The sequence below is a fragment of the Ceratosolen solmsi genome, unplaced genomic scaffold (genome assembly GCF_000503995.2).
Source record: "Ceratosolen solmsi marchali unplaced genomic scaffold, CerSol_1.0 scaffold6, whole genome shotgun sequence".
Lineage (NCBI taxonomy): Eukaryota > Metazoa > Arthropoda > Insecta > Hymenoptera > Agaonidae > Ceratosolen > Ceratosolen solmsi.
The window spans coordinates 9,850,329-9,872,781 of NW_011948414.1; the positions used below are offsets into that span (position 1 = coordinate 9,850,329).

The window sequence follows — 22,453 nt, forward strand, 5'->3', positions numbered from 1 at the left end:
TTAATAAATAATAAACACTTCATTATATCAAAAATAATTAAACTCCCATCGATCTTCAAAATCAAAATTATATATTGTTTCTTTTTATTATTACATTTCAACAATCTTTAATAGTATATAATAAGTATTTATTAGATAATTATTTTAAAATTCAAATTTAAAGTTTTCTCCAAGTCCCATTCAATTTTTATTTAGTTTGTAATGAAATCTGTAAAGAATACATATAATAAAGCTGAAGATTTGAATGATTATTATTTATTTATACCTATAAATATATATATATATATATATATATATATATATATACTTGCAATATAAAACAAATTCTATTTTTTAAATAAGAGTTGATGCCCTTTTAATAATTCTATTCACGTGTATGAAAATATTTGTAGGACTATAAATATCTAAACTAAGATAGAAAATTATATATATATATATATATATATTGATTGTACTTTTAGTGATAATGAAAATTTTATTCTTTCTAAATTACAAAAATAATAAAATTATGAATTCTCTTTATGTAGTATTCAAATGCGAATTCAAATTCAAAAGTATTTTTATATGCTAAGAGATTTTTCCAATAACAATTTACTTCATGACATAGTAAAAATAAATTTTTTCATCTAAACAGATTCTTCAATAAGAATTATTTTATCTCAAGAAATTTTATCATCCTGGAAGGATATTTAAATAAAAAAATTTAATTAATATTTACATGAATATTATAAGTGCAGGATAAAAAAAATTAATCAAAATATTTGTAATTTAAGAATATTTTAAATTTATAATTTTATAAATTTATAAATAATGATATAAAATGAAGTTGATTTTCATTATATTTTTAGTATCATCTTACAAATTTGTCATATATAATATTTAATGTACATATGCATGTATATTTTTGGAATTGTACCTGTAAATATGCTAGCGTAGGGAGTTCATATGCATTATGTAATAGAAAATATGACATAAAATATCGTATAAAATAAATTATATATTTGAAAAAAATATCAGCCTCTCTGAGCATTATACAGAGATATAAAATTTCATAATAAATTTACGTTATATAAAAGATTTACATTGTAAAAATAGATAGGATTATATTTTCTCGGCAAAGACAGCCGCGCCTAACCGAAAACCTTATTAAATGTTTAAACAAATTTTTATTGCACGTAATGGAATTCTTTGTGCCCATGAAGTCGTTAGGTGGTGGGAGGGGGATGTTGCACCTTCGCGCCACATGGTAGCGCCGCAACGTAACTCAGAAAGGAGTGGGACCATCGTCGTCCCGGGTCCCCGAGGGCCCAAAGAGGTAGTGGTGGAAATATAAGTGCATGGTGCCTGGCCAACAACGACCAGTGTTTGCTAAGCGGTACCACGAACACGAAAGGTCCGCGACTGCGATTCCGTATACGCAACCGTAAATTTTGCTGCATGAAACTTTTACTCATTTAAAACGTCTATCGTCGGTGTCCAAAGTAAAAGCGAGAACGATAAAAAGATAGAGTCCGGAAGTGTCGAAGGAGTTTGGTTTGGCCGTTTATCCTTTGTTTCTTTCGCAACGTAAAGCGAAAAAAGAGGACAGAGAGAGAGAGAGAGAGAGAGAGAGAGAGAGAGAGAGAGCGTGAGAGAAGAATACTAAAAGCGTCCGTAGAAGGATAAAAAATTTCATCCAGCAACTTGTACCGGAAATCGGAGAAAGAAAGGGGCTGGCAGAGAGGCGGAAGATAAGAGAGAAGCGAAGATGAGGAGCGAGTTAGTGCTGCTACTCGCGCTAGCGGTTGTACTCGCTTGTGCCGGTAAGTAGGATATTTGCGAAAACCTCTTTTGTAATTATCTTATTTTGTTTATTTAAGCAATAGTGCAATTTTATATTTTATTATTACTAGGTAAGTAAAGGCGATTGAGTACAGCACTTATATATTCATCGATCAAATACAATAAACGGATATTCAAATATACAAGCATAGCTGCCTTAATACAAATTATTAATATTTCATGATCAAACTTACATGTAAAATTGACTTTTCAAATGCGAATGTAGCTTTTATTGCTAATTTTACAATTATACTATTATAAATAGGTACGCCTATGCGCAAAGTCATGGTACCTTTACATGATGAATAAATGTTCGAATAACATTGCAATAACAACACTATAATTATATATCTTTTATATTGCTTTATAAACTAAGAGTTACAACTTAAATTATGTGTGATTTTCTAATTAGACATTGTTTTGAAAGATATATTCAATATATAAGAACTTTCATTTTTAATTTGATACTATAAGAAAACATGTAGAAATACTTTTGTTTTTTACTTCCACTGTACTTTTTAGTGTTACGAAATGTAAATTGAAAACTTTTTCAAGTAGAACGTGTATGCTTGTACAATATCAATTTTAAATTTCCTATTGCTCAGCAGTTGTAATTACTTAAGTGAGATATCAGTACAATCTAATTTAATACATAAAACATATCGAGGGATGTCTTAGCACATAAGAAACAGAATCTAAAAATCTTGTAATTAACAAATATTTATAATTTATACTTTATTATTATATTAATTTTTTCATGGTTTTAAACGTTAAAATGGTAATCAAACTCAGCCTTATAACATATTTTGATGTAATATTAAAAAAATAAACATAAACTGTTCCTAACTAACCAATTAAATAGTATTATTTGGTAGTACTAGAAATTAGACTACAGCAAGCTAATTAATCAGCAATATTTTTATTTATAAATCACTTTTCTCATGTATAAATATGTTAAAATAAACTAAATTACTAAATTATTAATAAATGTAATTGAAAATAATCTTATTTAAATTAAATATATGTTTTTTTTTTTGTTTTTTTTTTAATTAATTTTGGATTTTTTAGATTTGGATTGAATTCCTAGCAAAATATTCGTACAATTAAAAAATGTCCTAATTCATTGATAAAAAAAAATAATACTTATTCTTCATTAAATTGTACGATCTAATATTCTAGATACTCATAATATTTGAATTTTTTTTAAATGTACAGATTCTAGGTAACTTAAGAACGTTTGTTAAGAATTCAAGAAACTTATTTCTCAATTTTAGAATTTGTTTTACTTAAAAAAAAAATTAAGTATATATTCAAATATATATTTACATATATTAATATTTACATCCTAAAAAAACACATATTCATATGTGGTTAATAAATTCATCCAGAAGATAACTTTCTCATTATTTATAATGCAACAATTTTAATTATTCATTTTACTCAAACCAAATGACACCGCAAATAATATTACAGCACCATTACACTAGTAATAGGTAAAGACTTTCATCAGAAGAATCATATGATATAAAAATAATAGTACTAGAAAATATTTCTGAAATAAATTAAAAGACATATGTAAATTATTACAAAAAATCTATTTTTCTTCATCTACATACATACATACATACATATATATCCAGGTATTATAATGATAATATTTTTAGTATAGAAATTATTTTTGTATATAATAATAATATAATCATCCTATTTACTAGTAAAAATTTCAATATTGTTGATTTCAATAAATATTGCATCTTAATGTGTAAGATTTCATAAATAAAGCTTCAAATAAATTCGGAACAAAATTTAGAAAACATTTTCTTGTTTGAATAACCAACTTCAATATATATATATATATATATATATATATATATAAATATAATTTCAGAAATACATTTAATAGCAATGAATTATATTGCATATTTCATGAAATATTAGCTATTTTATAATGATGATTTAATAATTATTTATCATACCTCCATCAATTCTTGAATATGCAGATCTACGTATGAAAATTTGTTTTAAAAATGATGTATCAAAAAACCTTCATAAATTTATTTAATTATTGGATTGTATCTACAATATTATAATACATGAATTCAAAAAAGGAAACTCCCCTAAATATTCAAAATATCTTAATGTAGAAAAATCTAAATTCATTCATCGAGTAATTCAAAATTTCATGGCTTAAAATATAACTATTATGTATTAGTTTTGAACAAAAATGAAGGAAATTCTAATTATTATTTAAATTATTTTTGGAATAAAACGAACTATAATTAAAAAACCAGTCTAATGCAATCTGACGAAAAATAAAATATTTTTGTACAGTACAAAAATTATAACTATATTTTAAATTGTATTTATTTTAATATGATGATAGTCTTTTTCAAATTTCTGATTTAATTAATAAATAATTTCTTTGTAAAATTTCGTTTATTAACACTATAAAAAAAAAATTTCGAAATAAAATTTTATACAAATATTATTTTACTATTTGCTGTAATATAAGAGTTTGACATATATAGTTGAGTTTGATACAACGTTACTATTACATTTTCTTATCATATCCAACTAAATTCTTGTCAATTCAAATTTGTTTATATATGAGTTTTTATTATTCTCTGCATAATTTAAATTTTATAAAAAAATTTTAAATAAAATAAAATTGAAAAAATGCAATGTTTTAAAAAATCTTAAAGTATATTATTTAATTATGATATTGAATATTCTTTTATAGAACTTGAAAGAATTTCTTATAGTAAAAAACATGTAAATCTGATATTATACGTGTAACAATTCAAAGAAAAAATGAAATGACAGTTACATGTATGTTTAATATATGAATTTGTGATGATTTTGAATTATAAATTAAATTGATAATGTATAATTTATTAAAAGAATTTTAATCATATATAACTAAAAAAGAAATATTGTAATATAGACAAAAAGAAATAATTTTCTGTTTCTAAGTATAAATTTTCTATAATTAAATATATTAATATTCAATCTAATTATTTTGTAAGTAACTTTTATATATTATGTTTTAAATCAAAATTAATGTTAATTGAATGAAAAAAAGAAGAACAATTCTATTTGAAAAATTTATTTTATAACTTATTTATTTTTATATATTTTTTATAACTATTTGAATAACTTTAATTTTAATGTTTATCTTTTCTTAGCCTATATATATATAATTCGTAAAATATAAAAAATAAATGAAAAAACTCAATAAATAATTTTCTGTCGGAAAAAAATTATTACTTTTAAGCAAGTGAAGCAAGAATAAAAATAAAAGATTTTCATATAACACTTGCTAATATATGAAACAATAAATTATAGAATACACGAGACTATATCTTGACAAAAACAGTATTAATAAACTTTTAATCCATATATACTTTCATTTATTGATAGTGAAATTATTTAGTATTTATAAATATGGGTTCAAAGGCTGAAAAGCAACTATGCATAAAGAAGCTCACGGCATTTTTATTTTCAGTAAATTGTTACGACAATCCAAGATAAATGGCATCCGAAAAAACATTGAATAAAATAGATTCGTAGAGTATTATATTTTTGCTTTAGCTATGCCCAAGCTCAGCTCGAGAGATAAATTGCATAACAGATTAGAGCGTGAAAGTCATGAGAATAGCAATAACAGTCTAGTCGCTTATAGTATCCCGGATAGAAGATGACGTCACATACTACTTCGCCACTGTTTCTCTTTCTCTCTCTCTCTCTCTCTCTCTCTCTCTCTCTCTCTCTCTCTCTCTCTCTCTCTCTTTATCACTCTTTTTCCTTCTCCATCCTTCCCTCTCTCCCGATCGCCCACTCTCTTACTCTTTCTCTTTCTACATAAGACAACTTTCCCTCCTGTTACTGTTGAGCGATGATCACGAATGGTTGTTCATAATTACAAGCCACTACTTCTATTGAAATGAAACAAAAGCTTGAAAGGAATGATAAAGAAGCGTTATAAATTATACATTGCAAAAACATTTGCTATTATTGAGAGGAATCGTCTAGTATTATTATTTTAATTTTTAAATATAAGTGAATCACTTTTTAAAATAATCTTATTTAAATTAGGAGAAGCATATTTTCAAATATAAATTAATATTGAAAAAACTACTATGATATAAGATTTTTCATTGGAATTTGGATCGTTCAATTATGAAAAGAAATCGAATTAAAATTTTTATTCAGTTTTGACTGACATTTTAGTTCAACTAACATCAATTTCATTACTTTAATTGTAAAAGTAATTAAATGCACAATAAATAAAATGTATCCAATGAAGAATAACTTAATGCTAATACTAAATTAATCAAGTGTTAATAAATTAATAACGATATTTTTTTTTTTTAATAAATATCAGCATTAAAAAAATACAGTTTAAATATAATAAATCGTGTTGCATAATATCACAGGCTTGTGAAGCTCACATCATATGATTTTAACTTGATACTCAAATTCACACATAATGAAATTAAAATAATAATATATCAAAACGCATATATTGAATATAAAAAAAAAATCATTATAAATATATATATATATATATATAATTTAAACAAATAAGAATGTTGGAAATAAATAATATAATCCAATTTTTTCCTATATAATTTTACAGATTTGATTCATTATTTAGAATTGATCATGAAAACGGTAAATTAACTTCTAAATGAATTTTTAATAAATTTTTCTTACACCCAAACAAAAAAATTCTTTGTACTTATGAAAAGTAAATTAAAAAAACTTTATAATTAACACAACTTCAATCTAAAAAACTATCTATAATTATTATGTAGATTCTATTATGTAATTGAAGTAAATCCGGAAAGAAATTTAATAATAAAAATTTTTTTTTTAATTTTCCAATTAAATTCTATATAATTTAAAAGTTTATCTTGCAATATCTCATTATAATGACAGAATATTGATTTCACAATTAACAATGTATTATCAGCATTTTTTGATTATCAACATTATTATTGTAATAATCGGCCTACACGTTCGTTTATATAATATCTTTCAGAGGTCAGGTCAAATCGAGTGAAGCGCCAGGAAGATAAAAAGGAAGACAGTTTCGAAAACGAGATCTGCAAAGACAAGGATGCAGGCGAATGGTTCAGGTTGGTAGCGGGTGAAGGAGATAATTGTCGCGATGTTATCCAGTGCACCAGCTCGGGTCTTCAGGCTATTCGTTGTCCAGCTGGTTTATACTTTGACATTGATAAGCAGACATGCGATTGGAAAGATTCTGTTAATAACTGCAAACTGAAGAATAAAGAGCGTAAGGTTAAGCCCCAACTATTTACCGAGGAGCCTCTATGCCCAGATGGTTCCCTGGCTTGCGGCGATGGTATTTGTATCGAAAGGGGACTTTTCTGTAACGGAGAAAAGGATTGTGCTGATGGTTCCGACGAGAACGTTTGTGGTGAGTGATTAACTTCATTCATTCGGCTGTTAATTATTTCGAAACATAAGATATTATAAGAATTAGAAGATCCATTTATAGAATTAATATTTGATTTATACTTTCAAGCATTACCGATAATTAAAAAACTTATATATCTATAATAATCAAGCTTTGATTATGTAAATTCAATTAATTATTGAAATACTTTTATCTCTAGTCTCCAGTCGCATTGTACAATCTAAGATTTCGAAAATAAATTATACTTTATTAAATGGAAAGTATAATATTGTTATTATTAACTTTACACGGGCTCTCATATTTCAGGTACTAAGCTTTTAGAGAATAAAAATGCACACCTACGTATATGAAAGTCCAAACAAAATTCATTTATATGTGTAGATATGGACAATGACCCCAATCGTGCTCCTAGTTGTGACCCGGCCGTCTGTGTCCTGCCCGATTGCTTTTGCTCGGAAGATGGCACGATGATACCTAGTGATTTGCCTCCCAAAGATGTACCTCAAATGATCACCATCACCTTCGATGATGCCATTAACAATAATAACATAGGACTGTACAAGGAGATCTTTAATGGCAAGAGGAAGAATCCCAATGGCTGTGATATGAAAGCAACATTTTTCGTTTCACACAAATACACAAATTACTCAGCAGTGCAAGAGATGCATCGGAAGGGTCATGAAATTGCTGTTCACTCTATTTCGTAAGCTCATCTCTACTTTTTATGTGTTTCCTTGAACTTTAATGCATATCTATTGCTTGCACTCTTATGTACATTGCTTATTATACATCATTGAATGCTTTCTATAGAGACATTCGGTTGTTTTTATAAAATTACCAACTGATGATATGAAATGAAATTAAATAATTTCATTTCTTCTAAGCGATAGACGATTAGTGACTTTAATAATATTCATACACTATAACTTCTTATTAATAGAAACATATATTGAAACATTTATATTATAATTAAAAAATCGATATTCCTAAATTTAATTCAATAACAAAATTATTTTAAAGAATTCAATCACTTTTTTATTTGAATTAATTTAGAAGAAAAACAAATTTGTAAATACAATTTTTATTAATTTCGACATATTATTTATTAGCCATCATAAATATAATGAAATACTTATTTGTTATACTGTTTTAAATAATAAAAAAATCCATCAGTCGATTGTATTATTTGTAAATTCTGTATATAATTCGATATGACCTTATAAGAATAGCATAACAACAATTAATAGATGCATATACATATACATATACATATATATATATATATATATATATATATATATTTGATTATTTAAATTTAAAAACAAAAAAAAAATTGAAAAAAACAAAAATTAAACTTAAAAGTACTAATTAACGATTTTCATTTTATAGAATTATAAATAATTTATGGATAAATCATCCTCGTGCCTGTTTCATACTCATCATAATTAAAATATAAGGGTATACATAATTTATTGAATTATATCAATTTTGACTTACATAATTTATTCGTCTCATCATGTTTTCTATATACATCATCTTTTTTCTGGAATTTACGTTAATTGGTACTTAATTTGTATGCATACAATCATTATTTACTTGATAAGGAAGAAAGACACATACTAACTCCATCAGGCACAACGACGACGAAAGATTCTGGTCTGAGGCAACGGTTGATGATTGGGCCAAAGAAATGGCCGGCATGAGGATCATTGCTGAAAAGTACGCTAACCTAACTGATAACAGTGTCGTGGGTGTCCGTGCTCCATATTTACGCGTGGGTGGAAACAACCAATTCACTATGATGGAAGAACAGGCTTTCCTTTATGATTCTACCATAACAGCTGCCCTTAATAACCCACCCCTATGGCCGTATACAATGTACTTCAGAATGCCGCATCGTTGTCATGGGAATCTACAAAAATGTCCTACTAGGTGAGTTGGATAATTTTTTTCTTCGTAAATTCACTATTTAATTAAGATTTTATTCTCGAAGATAGCTAATATTAAAGTTTGTTTTCAAATTATTGATTATCTTCATGTTATTATTTGTTTTCAAATTTGTATAAAATAAGAATAATCTTATTGTACGAGTACTTAGAATTTCAATAAATATTATTAAATTTGGATGTTTAATTTTAATCTAACTATATATATGCATACATACATACATACATTTTACATATATTACATTTAAAAAAAAGTGCAAATCACTTAAGATTCATAATAGCTCAGCATATCAGTATCTATCATTATTATCATGTATATTCTAGTAGTATTTTTATCTATTAATGATTTTCTGATGAAATGACATTAAAAACATTGAAATATTATGTAAACCAAGATAAGAAAATAAAAATGAATCGGTTTAATAATATAATCGAATTATTATCTTGAAAATGTTTATAGTTTTATAATGTTTTCTAAAAATTCTAATAGAGCAAATATATTATCAATTTTATGTAATGTATAAATATTAATTGATATATAGCAAATACCTTTTTCCGTTCCTTTCAACATCAAAATTATTATTAAAATTAAGACTTTTTCGAACTTCTTAGTCTATTCTTATATTTATAAATAGTATTGAAGGACTTTAAGATAAAGAAAACAAATTCACATCTTAGATCTCACGCTGTTTGGGAAATGGTAATGAATGAACTGGATCGTCGGGAAGATCCTGAAAATGACGAATATCTACCAGGTTGCGCTATGGTGGATTCGTGCTCAAACATTCTTACTGGTGACCAGTTCTACAACTTCCTTACACACAATTTCAATCGACACTATGAGCAAAATCGTGCTCCTTTGGGCTTGTACTTCCACGCTGCCTGGCTGAAGAATAATCCTGAATTCCTAGATGCGTTCCTTTATTGGATCGATGAGATTCAAAAAGATCATAATGATGTATACTTCGTAACAATGACTCAGGTGATTCAGTGGATCCAAAATCCCCGTACCATCAGCGAAGCCAAAACATTTGAGCCTTGGAGGGAAAAGTGCGTTGTTGAAGGACCACCAGCATGCTGGGTTCCACATTCCTGCAAATTAACTTCGAAAGAGGTTCCTGGGGAAACAATTAATCTCCAAACTTGTGTTCGTTGTCCAAATAATTATCCATGGTTAAATGATCCCACTGGCGATGGATTCTACTAAGAATTGTGAAAATCTACAATTGTCACAAAAAAGGCAAAAAATATATATCTCCTTTTCGTTCCTTGTCTAAGTCAAGACTATATTGATTATGCTGAGAGATATGCCAAATCTCACACACCAGCACAATAAAGGCAGAGAAAGAAAGCAAGAAACGTTTTCGCATATTTAATTTGATTTTCTTTTAAATAAAATTCATATGAGACGATAGACGTTACAAAAATATATTCGAAAATGATTTTTCTTAAAATCTTTGTTACCTGTTTTTTTTTCTATTTTTTCTACTTATTTTACAAATAAAATTATTTAAATGAGATTTGAATGGAGGAAAAATGCTAAAGAAGCTAATGATGAAGGAAATAGCGGACTATTGTGAGAAAAAAATGTCCGCAAGTGAGACTTTGTTAATGTATTATATACATCCGTATTTACTTTTTTCTTTACAATTTTGTATTTTTGTTTTATAAACAACTTGAAACTTTCAATTTTTAAATCTATAATTTACTATTTAACTCTCTCAAACTGTACCTATTATTTCCGAAATTTTTTTTATCTCTATTCCATTATTTGTATGTTTATAATTTTAATATAATTTTTACATTTTGCACGTAAAAAAATCCCTCAACATTGATCGAACAATAAATAAATATCCAAATACTATGTGCGCATTACTATGTGAGCAGTACACATTACTTCAAATAAAAAAACTTCAGTAAAAACTTATATAATTTTTAATATTTTAATTACATTTTTTATCAACCCTTTATCCCTCATTAACATTAACATATTATTATCATATATAATTATTATAAAGTTCGTTATATTTGAGAATTCGTAATTTTTAATATATAATAAAATTAAAAAGTACTTTAAATTATTAAATTATTACATGTATATATTAAATGGATAAATTACTTTCATGAGTTTAAGATTATATTTTACATCTTTGTATTTTACAACTATTTATTCATAATTTTGCACTTTTATCGTTATGTAGGTGATTTAAAAAAAAAAAAAAAAAACCAACTTATTATTAAAGAATATTTATATAAAATATTTTTTCTATAAAACCTTTATATTAATTCCTGTATATAATCCCGGCAGTGTTTAATATTCAAATATATTCTTTTAAAATAAACAGAAATAATTATTTCTTAGATTTTAAAAAAAAAACGTAAAAAATCATTTCAATTAAAAGTCGTATTGTTAACTTATGTTATAAGCCGTGAAATAATGAGCGAAAAAAAATTTTAGTATGATACGAATAAAAAACAATCTTTTACAATTTAAAATTCAAAACTTAAATAAAATCATTTTATACTCATATAGAAAATTGTTTGAATTCTACATAAATCTATAAAAGAATTCGATATCTTAGAGAACCAGTATTACTACAAATATATATAATTTTCTAACTTTTCTAATTAGTATATATTAAAACAACAAAATTAATACTAATATTATATTGTGTATATATATATATATATATTTAAGGCGACAAAAAAAATCAAGAATTTGTATTTATGCTATTGAAAAGATAAAAATATCTTACTAATAAAGCTTATATACAGTACAATAAAAATATAAATTGTTTGCTAAAAATGCATGTTGACTCATTGAGCTATTAATATAAAAGTTAAAAATAACTAAAGTGATATTTTAATATATATATATATATATATATATATATATATATGCATATAATATATATACGTAAAAAAAACGACTTAATAATTTAATTTTCTGATAAGTGTCTAAAATTCATTTTTTAACACTGATAAGTTAATTTTAAGCTTCTGTACAATCTTATAAATTATACTGTTTACACTCTTTATGTTTATCTATTAGTTTTTTCATGCCATAATTATAAAGCAATAATGCTTATTTATTATCAAATCTAAATTTACTAAAAAAATTTCGTATTCATTATTATTGGTCCTCAAGCAATTTGAAGTTTATAAATTCAACTTTGTTTTGTTTCCTTTCATTTATTCGTAAATAAACATCTAAATCACATTAGCTATAAATATTAATATAGCATATATGTACAATAATAAGTTGAAATTTCTAAATAAAAGCTATAAATTATTACTTATCCACACTATATATAAAGTTATTTTCTTACTATCATAAATATATTCAATTTTTCTCAATATTAAATGCAACTAATTATAACTAATACATTTCAAGTTACTTGTATTAATAATCATAATAAGTAAATTACTTGCTGTAATTGTTATCAATGAAAGTATTTTTACGCAATACTGTAAATTAGCGTAAATATGAAATTATTTTAATATATTAGAATATGAAACTTTACTCTTACATTAGTTATTATATTGATAAAATATTTGATAAATTGATAAAATAAATTTAATTCTAAAATTGTATTAAATAAGCGTTAAATTCATAACGTAAAGTAATTATTTTTTAAGCATAAATTAAAAGTTTATTCAATTCATCCGAACATTTAATAATACATATTATTATTGTTTTCAATTATTCTAATACTGTAAAATAATTAATAATTTACTATAATATACATATATTTTCTATGTAAAAAATTATTGCTTACTACTTTTTATAAATACATTACATTTTATAAATTTTATAATTTCAATATTGTATAATATTGAATGAAATACAATAATGTAGTATAATTACTACCTTTACATAGATCTCATAGATTCAATCGTTAAAATTGTATATAATTTTCTGAATTATACTACATTTATATACAACATTATAGAATTAATTAATCACATAATTGTAATATTGTGATACATACACTTTGAATAAGTTACATTTCATGAAAAATATTCGTATATACATTTTTTATTAAAATATAAATATTTGTATATATTGTCTTATAAATTATTAAAAGCAAACAAATTATCAACGCCCACCATATCTATATTTACAAACTCTTTGTTTTTGTGGAAACAATGAAATATAAACAACGAGATCATAAGATTTTTAGTTGTTATGTTAATTATTAATATATGCTTTTGTTTGGCAAATAACACTAACTTATATTAACATAATTTTGATTATTCGTGCAAATATTCTAATGGAATGAAAATAATATACTCCATATGATTATAGAAGCATGTTATTCCATAGTAGAATTATTTCAAAATATTTTGTTGTATTAAATGGCAAACTTTTCGTAAGAATTTGTCGAACGTGGTGGAATGGAATGGCATGTTCGTAGTAAAAGTAAAGAACGTCAAGGATGATTTACTTCCTAGTTTGAGATTAAAATATACTGAAATTTAAAAAATCACACAGGATTATATACTGATTATACTCTGTTAAATTCAGTGGAATGAAGGACAGAAATAAGAAAATCCAATCGCTCCAGATGCAACAGAAACATTATTGCGATCGCATAACGCAATTGCATATCATGAATTTTACTTCTTTCATTATCGTACTCTTCTTAAAGATTTTTTTTTCTATTCTTATTATTTATGAATGTTTATAGAATTATTTTACATTACAATTTATTAACATTTTTTATCAAAATTTTTATAATTATAATTTATTAATTATTATAATATTATTAATGATATAATTTTATTTTTCATTACTTAGTCTTCAGTTGTAGCTTCTTACTTTATTCTTTAATAGTATAATGTAACTATTTCGTGTTTTTTAATATACCACTGCTTTAAAATATATATATATATATATATATATATATATATATATATATATATATATTAAAAAAAATAATAAAATCGATTTAAAAAAAAGAAAAACACTCATTAAAATATTCAATAAATATAATAATTAAAATGAATTACTCGTCTATATATAAATACAAAAAATGTCCATGCAACGTCAGTCTTTAGTAAAAAATTATTCATGAGATAATACAGGCTCTTCATATAATTTTTACCAATCCTGGAGTCATCACTTATTTTCGGCGAAGCAGGCGCCACACCATTCTCAACGACCTGTTTTTTTATCTCATCTCCAAAAAGCGAACAAACTTACAAGTCACATTGGAATTTTCGCTTTTCATAAACACGCGCGTATGAGCTGAACGACCTTGCTCATCGAGATACGAGAGGAGCATCGGCATGCCTCACTTTCTCTACTTTCGCTTGTCCACAGGATTTTGAGAGTTGCTGCTGATGTCATTACCTATACTAATACTGCGGATGGTGGTTGGAGCAAAAAAATTCAACGAAAAATAAAAATAAATGCTATTTATTATGAACTTCATTGTGTTTAAAATTTTTACGATCCTGCTTGAGTTAGAAAATATTTTAAATAAACTCGAGCTTTCTTCTTCTATCATTACAGTATTCTATTTAATCATCGAAGAATAAAATTTTTTTGGATTTATACAATAATAATTTCTTAATTTGAAATTTCTTCATCAAAACCCATCAAATATATCATATAATATCGATGTATGGAGGCAAAATGTCGTGTTCACCTCATATTTCCAATTGCACTCAGATAATCTGCTATATAATCACATCTATATTCATACTATATTATCGCAATCAAATATAGTTGTTTAGATTGATTTTTTTTTTGCTCTTATAAAATTATTATATTGGTATTGAAAATTATTTACATATATTTTCAACTTTCCTTATTTATTAAAGATACAAACTTACTCCTACGTAAATCGTTTTTTCAAACCAACATTATGAATAATATGTAAATAACTCAATATAATACTAACACAAATAAATCAATAAGATAATATATAATTAATATATTATTAATTTGTTTATAGAATATAATATAATTATGGCATTAAATGAGATTATAATATACCAGAACGAACTTATTCACTAAACTATGAAACAAATCAGATTTTTTGTTTCTAGCACATCATTTATATACATTTTCTGTTAGATACTTATGAACTTAAAAAATTTTAATGATAAATTGAAAAAATAAATAATGATTGGAAAATTTTTATTTTGTATATTAAAATTTTATTTTAAATGATATATATATAAATAAAAGCGAAGTCATTGGAGTTTCTCCAAACATAACTACATACAAATACGTAATTTATAATAGATAAAGGCAAAATACAGGTATTTAGACAATTTACTAATAAAACTTATGAATTACATTCTTTTGTAGAAATAAATAGTATCTCTAATTTATACAATTGCAAATAAAAAATTAATATATAAGACAATTAGAAAGGTTTCTTTATTTTTTTTCTTTTTTTTTTTTTTTTTTTGACCTCAAATAGTCGAAAAATGTATTCTTAGAAGAATGTAATATAATTATAAATAATCATATAATTGTAAAGTAAAAGAATATAATTATTATAGATTAACATTTAAAAATAAGAAAAAATTAAAAAAAAAAGGTATAAAAACTATAATATATTTTGAGAAATATAAGATAAATTTTCAAATATTTCAATATTTAGTATAGAATTAGAATAACTTAATAAATATTAATATTTATTCAACAATTTAAATATTTTAATTAACAATTAATATTAATAAGGAAATAGAGTTAACGTTATTTAGATTTTTTTTAATATAACAATTACATTTTAATGTTTTAATTTATTAATTAATATTAATAAAAAAAATATTGATTTTATATTTTCTAAAAGTATATATAAATACAGTGAAGAAAGTCTATAATAAAATAGCACGTAAATAAACTTTTGTCTTATTAATACTTCAGGAACAACATAACAGAACTTATAGTTATCACAAAATAATTTCGCTACTCTTCGCATTCAAAATTCGACAGATTATTTTTATTTATTGGTCTAATATTTTATATAGAATTTATACTGTCAATAAAATTAGACAGAGAAGAAAGGAGTATCAACTGATAATTATCATTTATGAAACCCCATGTCGCAAAAAAATTTCATTTCATTATATTCATAGAACGATAGATAACTCATTTAGATATAATTAATACCATAGAAATATATATTTAATGTATTGAAATTCCATTTGGATAATAATATATTATTATGAAACAATTTTAAAATATTTCAAATAGATGTTTCAAACGTAGAGTGTAATATAAAAATAATATTATCAATGGAAATATTGCAAGTATTATCAAACTTATAAAAATAACTATAACCATTATACGTTTGATTCTGTACTAATTAAATTTATAACAAAAAAATAATTATCATTAATTATAATTCATTATCTCGGCTCTATGAATCTTGTACGAAACGTATATAAATATATATCAATTATAATGAATCTTAAATATATAGTAACTAAAATAAATAAGCCATATATCTCAGAAAAATTTGTGTCTATTCCTTCGACAAAATCTATTGGGCTTATTGATTTGAATAGTTATTTAAGAAACATAAAAATTTAAACATACGATAAAAAAATTAAGTACTTATTGAAGTTCAAAAATAAAAAAAAAGAAATAGGAATGGAACAACTTGTTCATTTCAATGAATTGCTACCGATATTATAATCTGCAAAATCACAGAAAACTAATAAATTAAATTCATCTACTGTTGTATATATCCTTAAATATTTGATATTTAAAATAAAACTATAAGTAATTTTATAAGATTTCAGAGAAATCAAAAGTTCTAGATGATATATAACATTAAAGCTAATAAAAATCATTACATACAAAAACTATAAAATATAAATATTTCATATTTGCGTAATAATCGTACCATCTTAGTACGTACTTTATATATTCGGATATAATAATTCATATATTATATAAATTCATGAATTTCGATTAAGATAAATTACTTATTCATATTGACAAATCATTTAAATTAATGCAAATTTATAAACTAATACAATAGGCGGAAATTAAAAAAAGTTAAATATTGCATGCCACTTGCAGTATTTAACTATTACGTGCAAATTAAAATATTTAATTATTTATTGAAATGCTAAACAATATGGTTCTAAAATATAATTAAGTATCAAATAAAACTAATTAAATAATTAAATTAATATTAATTTTAAACTACATTATTTAAATTTTTATTATCAGTGTAAAAATATCATAATATTATTATAAATTATTATAAAATATTGTTGTACTCTGAATTTTTTAAGCAAGCACACATATAAAATATTATTTTGAATAATAAAATATAATAATATAACATATATAATAATATATTAATTACATTCTTAATGTGAATTTATTTTGATGCTTTTCACTCATTGTTATATATATATATATATATATATATATCTTATTATATATATATTATATCTTATTATTTACATTATAGTTGCTTGTAAATTTAATTAATTGCAAATGTTACCCTTTAAATATTCAAAAATAATTAAAATATTTTAGAAATATTTTTCATTATATACAATAAAATAATTTATAATAATTTTTCTAATCGCAATACCATAATACTGAATATCAGGTTAAATACGAAATTTCTAGATGAAATTTTTCTATCTAAAAAAATTAATATTTAAATATAATTCCGATTCTTCAAGCTTAAATACCCTATCTTTCTCTCACAATACTCTTAAACTGTCATGGTCTAGTAAACATTAATATGGAAATGCAAAAAGCAAATTTCATGTTTTGTTTGTACCTTTTTTAATAGAATTTAAGGACAAATGCTTCTCTTTGCTTCATTACTATAAAAGGCTAAACGCACAAACTAGTCTATAAAATGTATGTACAAAAGTAGAATTTATTCGACTCAAATTACAAAGAAAATTGTGTTGAAAGTAATCTTGAAGTTCTGCTAATGTATGTAATGCTCCAATTAAATGCCATTAACTTTCTATCTGTGAGAAGACTGCCAATACATGCAACATTTGTCTTTACACAAATACAGCAGTAGACGGTGACATATATAAATACAGAAAAATATTAATTTCTTCCACAGTAAATAATGTATTCGATAAAAATATTTAAACAAATGCCTAACGGCAGATGACATTTAATTTAATCATTGGCATTAATAAGTACAGAATTTATTTCAAACATCCAAGAGAATTGTAAATGAATCAAAAGTTTATCATTTTCAAAATTTTATATTTATACACGAATTTTTTCATTTTTCTTATTATTTAATCTTATGTCATTCAGTTCCAATTAAAAATTAAGTAAAAATTACATTTATCCATACTGTCGTTATTCATTACTATTATTATCAGGATAAATACAACAGCATTCTCTCTCGCGCTCTCTCTCTCTCTCTCTCTCTCTCTCGTTCTATTTAAGTTTTTAACATATAATCATACTTATACATAAATCTAATTCAAATATTAATAATCATTGTTCTATTTAAATATTTAAATTATTAATAAAATAAATAAAATGATAATATAATAAATAATAAATAATAAAATAAATAATAAAATAATAATAAATAAATAAAATAATAAATAAAATACCAATAAGTAGCCGAAAATAGCGTATTGATAATACATAAAAAAAAAATTTATATTAAATAAGTGCCTAATAATGTCAAATAAATAATTTTTCTGATATTTAACGCCGAAAGAAATACGTTATTTGTTACTTTAGGATTGTAATTTTCCAAACACGTATAATCAAGTCTACCAGTTAGTCACCACTACAATTTTGTGATAAAAAGGTATATTATTTTACTACCCGAAGCACAAATTTAAAGTATATTTTTATTAAAAAAAAGGTCAGTTTTAATAAAAAATTTGAAAACAACTATAAGATTCCAATTTATATCGAAATTTATTTATATTTACTTTAATTAAAATAATTAATAAACAATAATTAATATCAACATAATCTATTTTCTTCTATTTTTATTCTACTTTTTGTTATATGTAATTACTAATATAAATTACCAATAATGCTATATGTAATAGATTATTAAAGTAAAATTTAAATATTAATATTATAATGATTTCTATTTTTTTTTAAATTCAAACGGATTTTAAATTCAAAACGAATTTCATTATTGAAATATTGAAAATTTTATATTTTATGATAAATAATTATTTATATTTTGTAATATTTTAGAAATACATTTTCGATTCTGTCAATTGATTAACTAATTTGTATACCATTTCAATTACAAAAGTTATTTTTATTGAAAATAATTTTTACTTATTATAATGAATAATGCATAATTCAAGAACTTTTTGGGTTTCGAAATAAAATTTGACAACTGTACACCATCCTATAACTTTTTATTAACTTATATTCCTACTGATAATGCCTTTACATGCAAACATATATTAATATAAAAGGTTCATATATTAAATAAACGTGCGCACAATAAGCCATACGAGAAGCATTTATAAACAGTTCCTTTACCATCATATAGAAACCGGATATTTCTTTATAAGGAAGCTGACATCTAAAAGCAAACTATCTTAATTTGTGCATCACGAAAAATTCTTAAACATGATGTGTTAATCAAATTGCGGATTTCTATTTATTGAATCAATGTATAAAAATTGAAAATATAATTTAATTTTAATAACTCAAAAATCTGAAACTAATAATTCGAATATAATATTATATAATTAAATAAATAAATGATTATACCCGATGTCGTAAAATATGTAATAATTAAAATCTAACAAATCTTAAAAGCCTTAATAATGTATTTAATTCTAATTTGTATCAATAAACAAAACGTAAATTAAAGAAAATTATGATAAATTTTAGCATTATTTTATTTATTTATTTATTTTTTTTTTTATATTATTTATTTGCATTTAATTTTATGTAATGTAACTTTGCTTTTTATCAAGCCATATTTTGTTCATCGCCAGTAGTGGGGAAACATTCTTCTACACGTGGTTCGCTTCTATACCATCGTTCGTGTTTATCTTTAACTGGCTACTTTTACATCAAAACATGTGTATAGTTTGTGTCTTGTTAACTTGCGCATATTTTAATCGTTTTTAAATTCAATCATAAACATTTTCTGATCTCACTGTTTATGTTGATTTATTAATTGTCAAATAACTGCGATGATAAATACATTAAGATACTTTTAATAAACACAAAGGAAACATTATTGTTATTTAATTTTGTTATGAAACTATAATTAATAAAATCGTAATGGAAGAAAGCAATATTGTACAGTGAGACAACAAATATTTTTATTGTGCTTCAATAGAGATTAAAGCATAAGAATAAAGGATTAAAGATAAGAATGATCACGAAATTTTCTAATACAACGTCCAAATTATGTATTGGAAAATCATGGAAAGTCAGCGTTAAACAGAAAGAAATAAGTACATGGCAAACTGCTTTTTCACGAGGAAAATATCTTAAATCACATTACTTTTTTTTTTCTTTTTCCCCAGTATTCAAAAACAAATACAAATGCCAAGAAAATATGATATATTATATAATATATTATAAAAACGCAATACATTCTTAAACAATTATTATAAAATTTAATTCTTTATAAAAAGATTAAATATAATCAATAGTTTAATATTTCAATAAAAAAATATTGATTTTTAAATAAATATGTTTCCATAAATGTTGCTCGCGTGAAAAATGAAAATATTAGCAAATAAAATTGATTAATAAAAAAGTATATGTACTTATTAATAAATACTAAATATATTTTCAATATATGATATAATATCTGTTACACACAGGATTTGTTTAATTTAATGAGATAGTTCGATATAAAAAAAAATATAAGTTAAATTATTACTTATTACAAATTATCCCCAAAAATATCTCTAAAACAATTATTTTTAATGTTTTATTAATTTATTTTATATATTACTAAATATTTTTATTTTTGTAATTGACAAAAATCTTGCCTAATATTTTACAATTGATTGCACTGAATTGTAATATTAATGATCAAATGACTAACTTAAAGACTGATATCTTTATTTGAATTAAATACTAAATACTAATAAATAATAAAAAAAAAAATTAATCTATTTCATTAATTATAATCTACTGAATTATTAATCTACTATATTTTATCGACTAGTTATATAAAGATCAGTTTATATATATATATATCATATAAATAAGTATAAATTATTAATTTACATTCTTAAGACTATACATATAATTAACAATCAAAAATAATAATTTCAAACAATATTAGAATCGAGAGGAGCTTTAGAGAATTAAATCAAATTTTAAATGACTGACGCAACAATTTTATCAAGGTTAAAACTACTCAAGGTATAAAAGCTAATTAGATTTAAGAGACATTAACAATTCGTTACTCACTATGGCTAGTTCTTTCATAATGATGTTTTATGAGAATGTACAAAATAAATTATAACCATTCGATTTGCTCGTATTTTATGTTTTATTGTTTACATTTGAATATAATAAATTTTTAACTTAATTTGCAAAAAGTGACGAAAGTAGATAAAAACTATTCTGAAAATATTTTGTCTATTAAAAATCTTTTAAAAAGGTATCTTTTATTTTCTTATTGTAAAAAAAATTCTATTGAAAAGAAACTTATTTCCTACGTATATAATCAATATTCGTAAATTTATAATCACAATTTTTTTTTTTTAATTATATATTTACAAATCTAGCAAAAAAGTTTTTTATATTTTTCCTACGACTTGAATAAAATAATCGTTAATAATTATAGTGATAAATTTTGTAATAGTATTATTATGTCATAAGATGTTAAGAAAATATTAATTTCTCAATTTAATGTATAGAAACAAAAGAGAAAAACATCAACTATTTAAAAGATTGTTTCAAAGTGACAATTTTTCAAATCAAACAACCCTTTTTTGAATATAAATAATACTCCTTAAGTTTTAAATAATTATTAATAATTACTGATTTTAGATCTAATTATCGACTAAAAGACTAATTGAATACTATACATTAATTCTTCACGTAACAGGTAACATCCCTGTCGATAGTAAGATTTTTGGAAAATTTTTTGATTAATTAAATTGATAATCATTAATTACAAATGAAATTTAGAGTAAATTAGTACGATGATATTAAGATGATAATAATTAGAATTATTAAAAATTTTTCCAGCCTAAATGATAAATGAACAATCTAACAACAACAAAATTGCCTCGATAAAAAAGAGCATTCTGA

At 23.1% G+C, this 22,453-nt stretch overlaps 1 protein-coding gene across 2 annotated transcripts; it reads left to right on the top strand.

Annotated features, from left to right (window-relative positions):
- Window positions 1–1,348: 1,348 nt before the first annotated feature.
- On the top strand, window positions 1,349–10,646 carry serp (chitin deacetylase-like protein serp). 2 transcript variants are annotated; one of them, XM_011506914.1, is made up of 5 exons: window positions 1,349–1,802; window positions 6,866–7,267; window positions 7,649–7,970; window positions 8,876–9,199; window positions 9,892–10,646. In XM_011506914.1, the coding sequence occupies exons 1-5, from the start codon at window positions 1,748–1,750 to the stop codon at window positions 10,418–10,420; spliced, it is 1,632 nt and encodes a 543-aa protein (XP_011505216.1). In that variant the 5' UTR covers window positions 1,349–1,747; the 3' UTR covers window positions 10,421–10,646. The 2 variants fall into 2 exon arrangements, with proteins under 2 accessions (XP_011505216.1, XP_011505217.1); XM_011506915.1 differs by having other exon boundaries at window positions 1,350–1,802; window positions 8,900–9,199.
- Window positions 10,647–22,453: the final 11,807 nt, after the last annotated feature.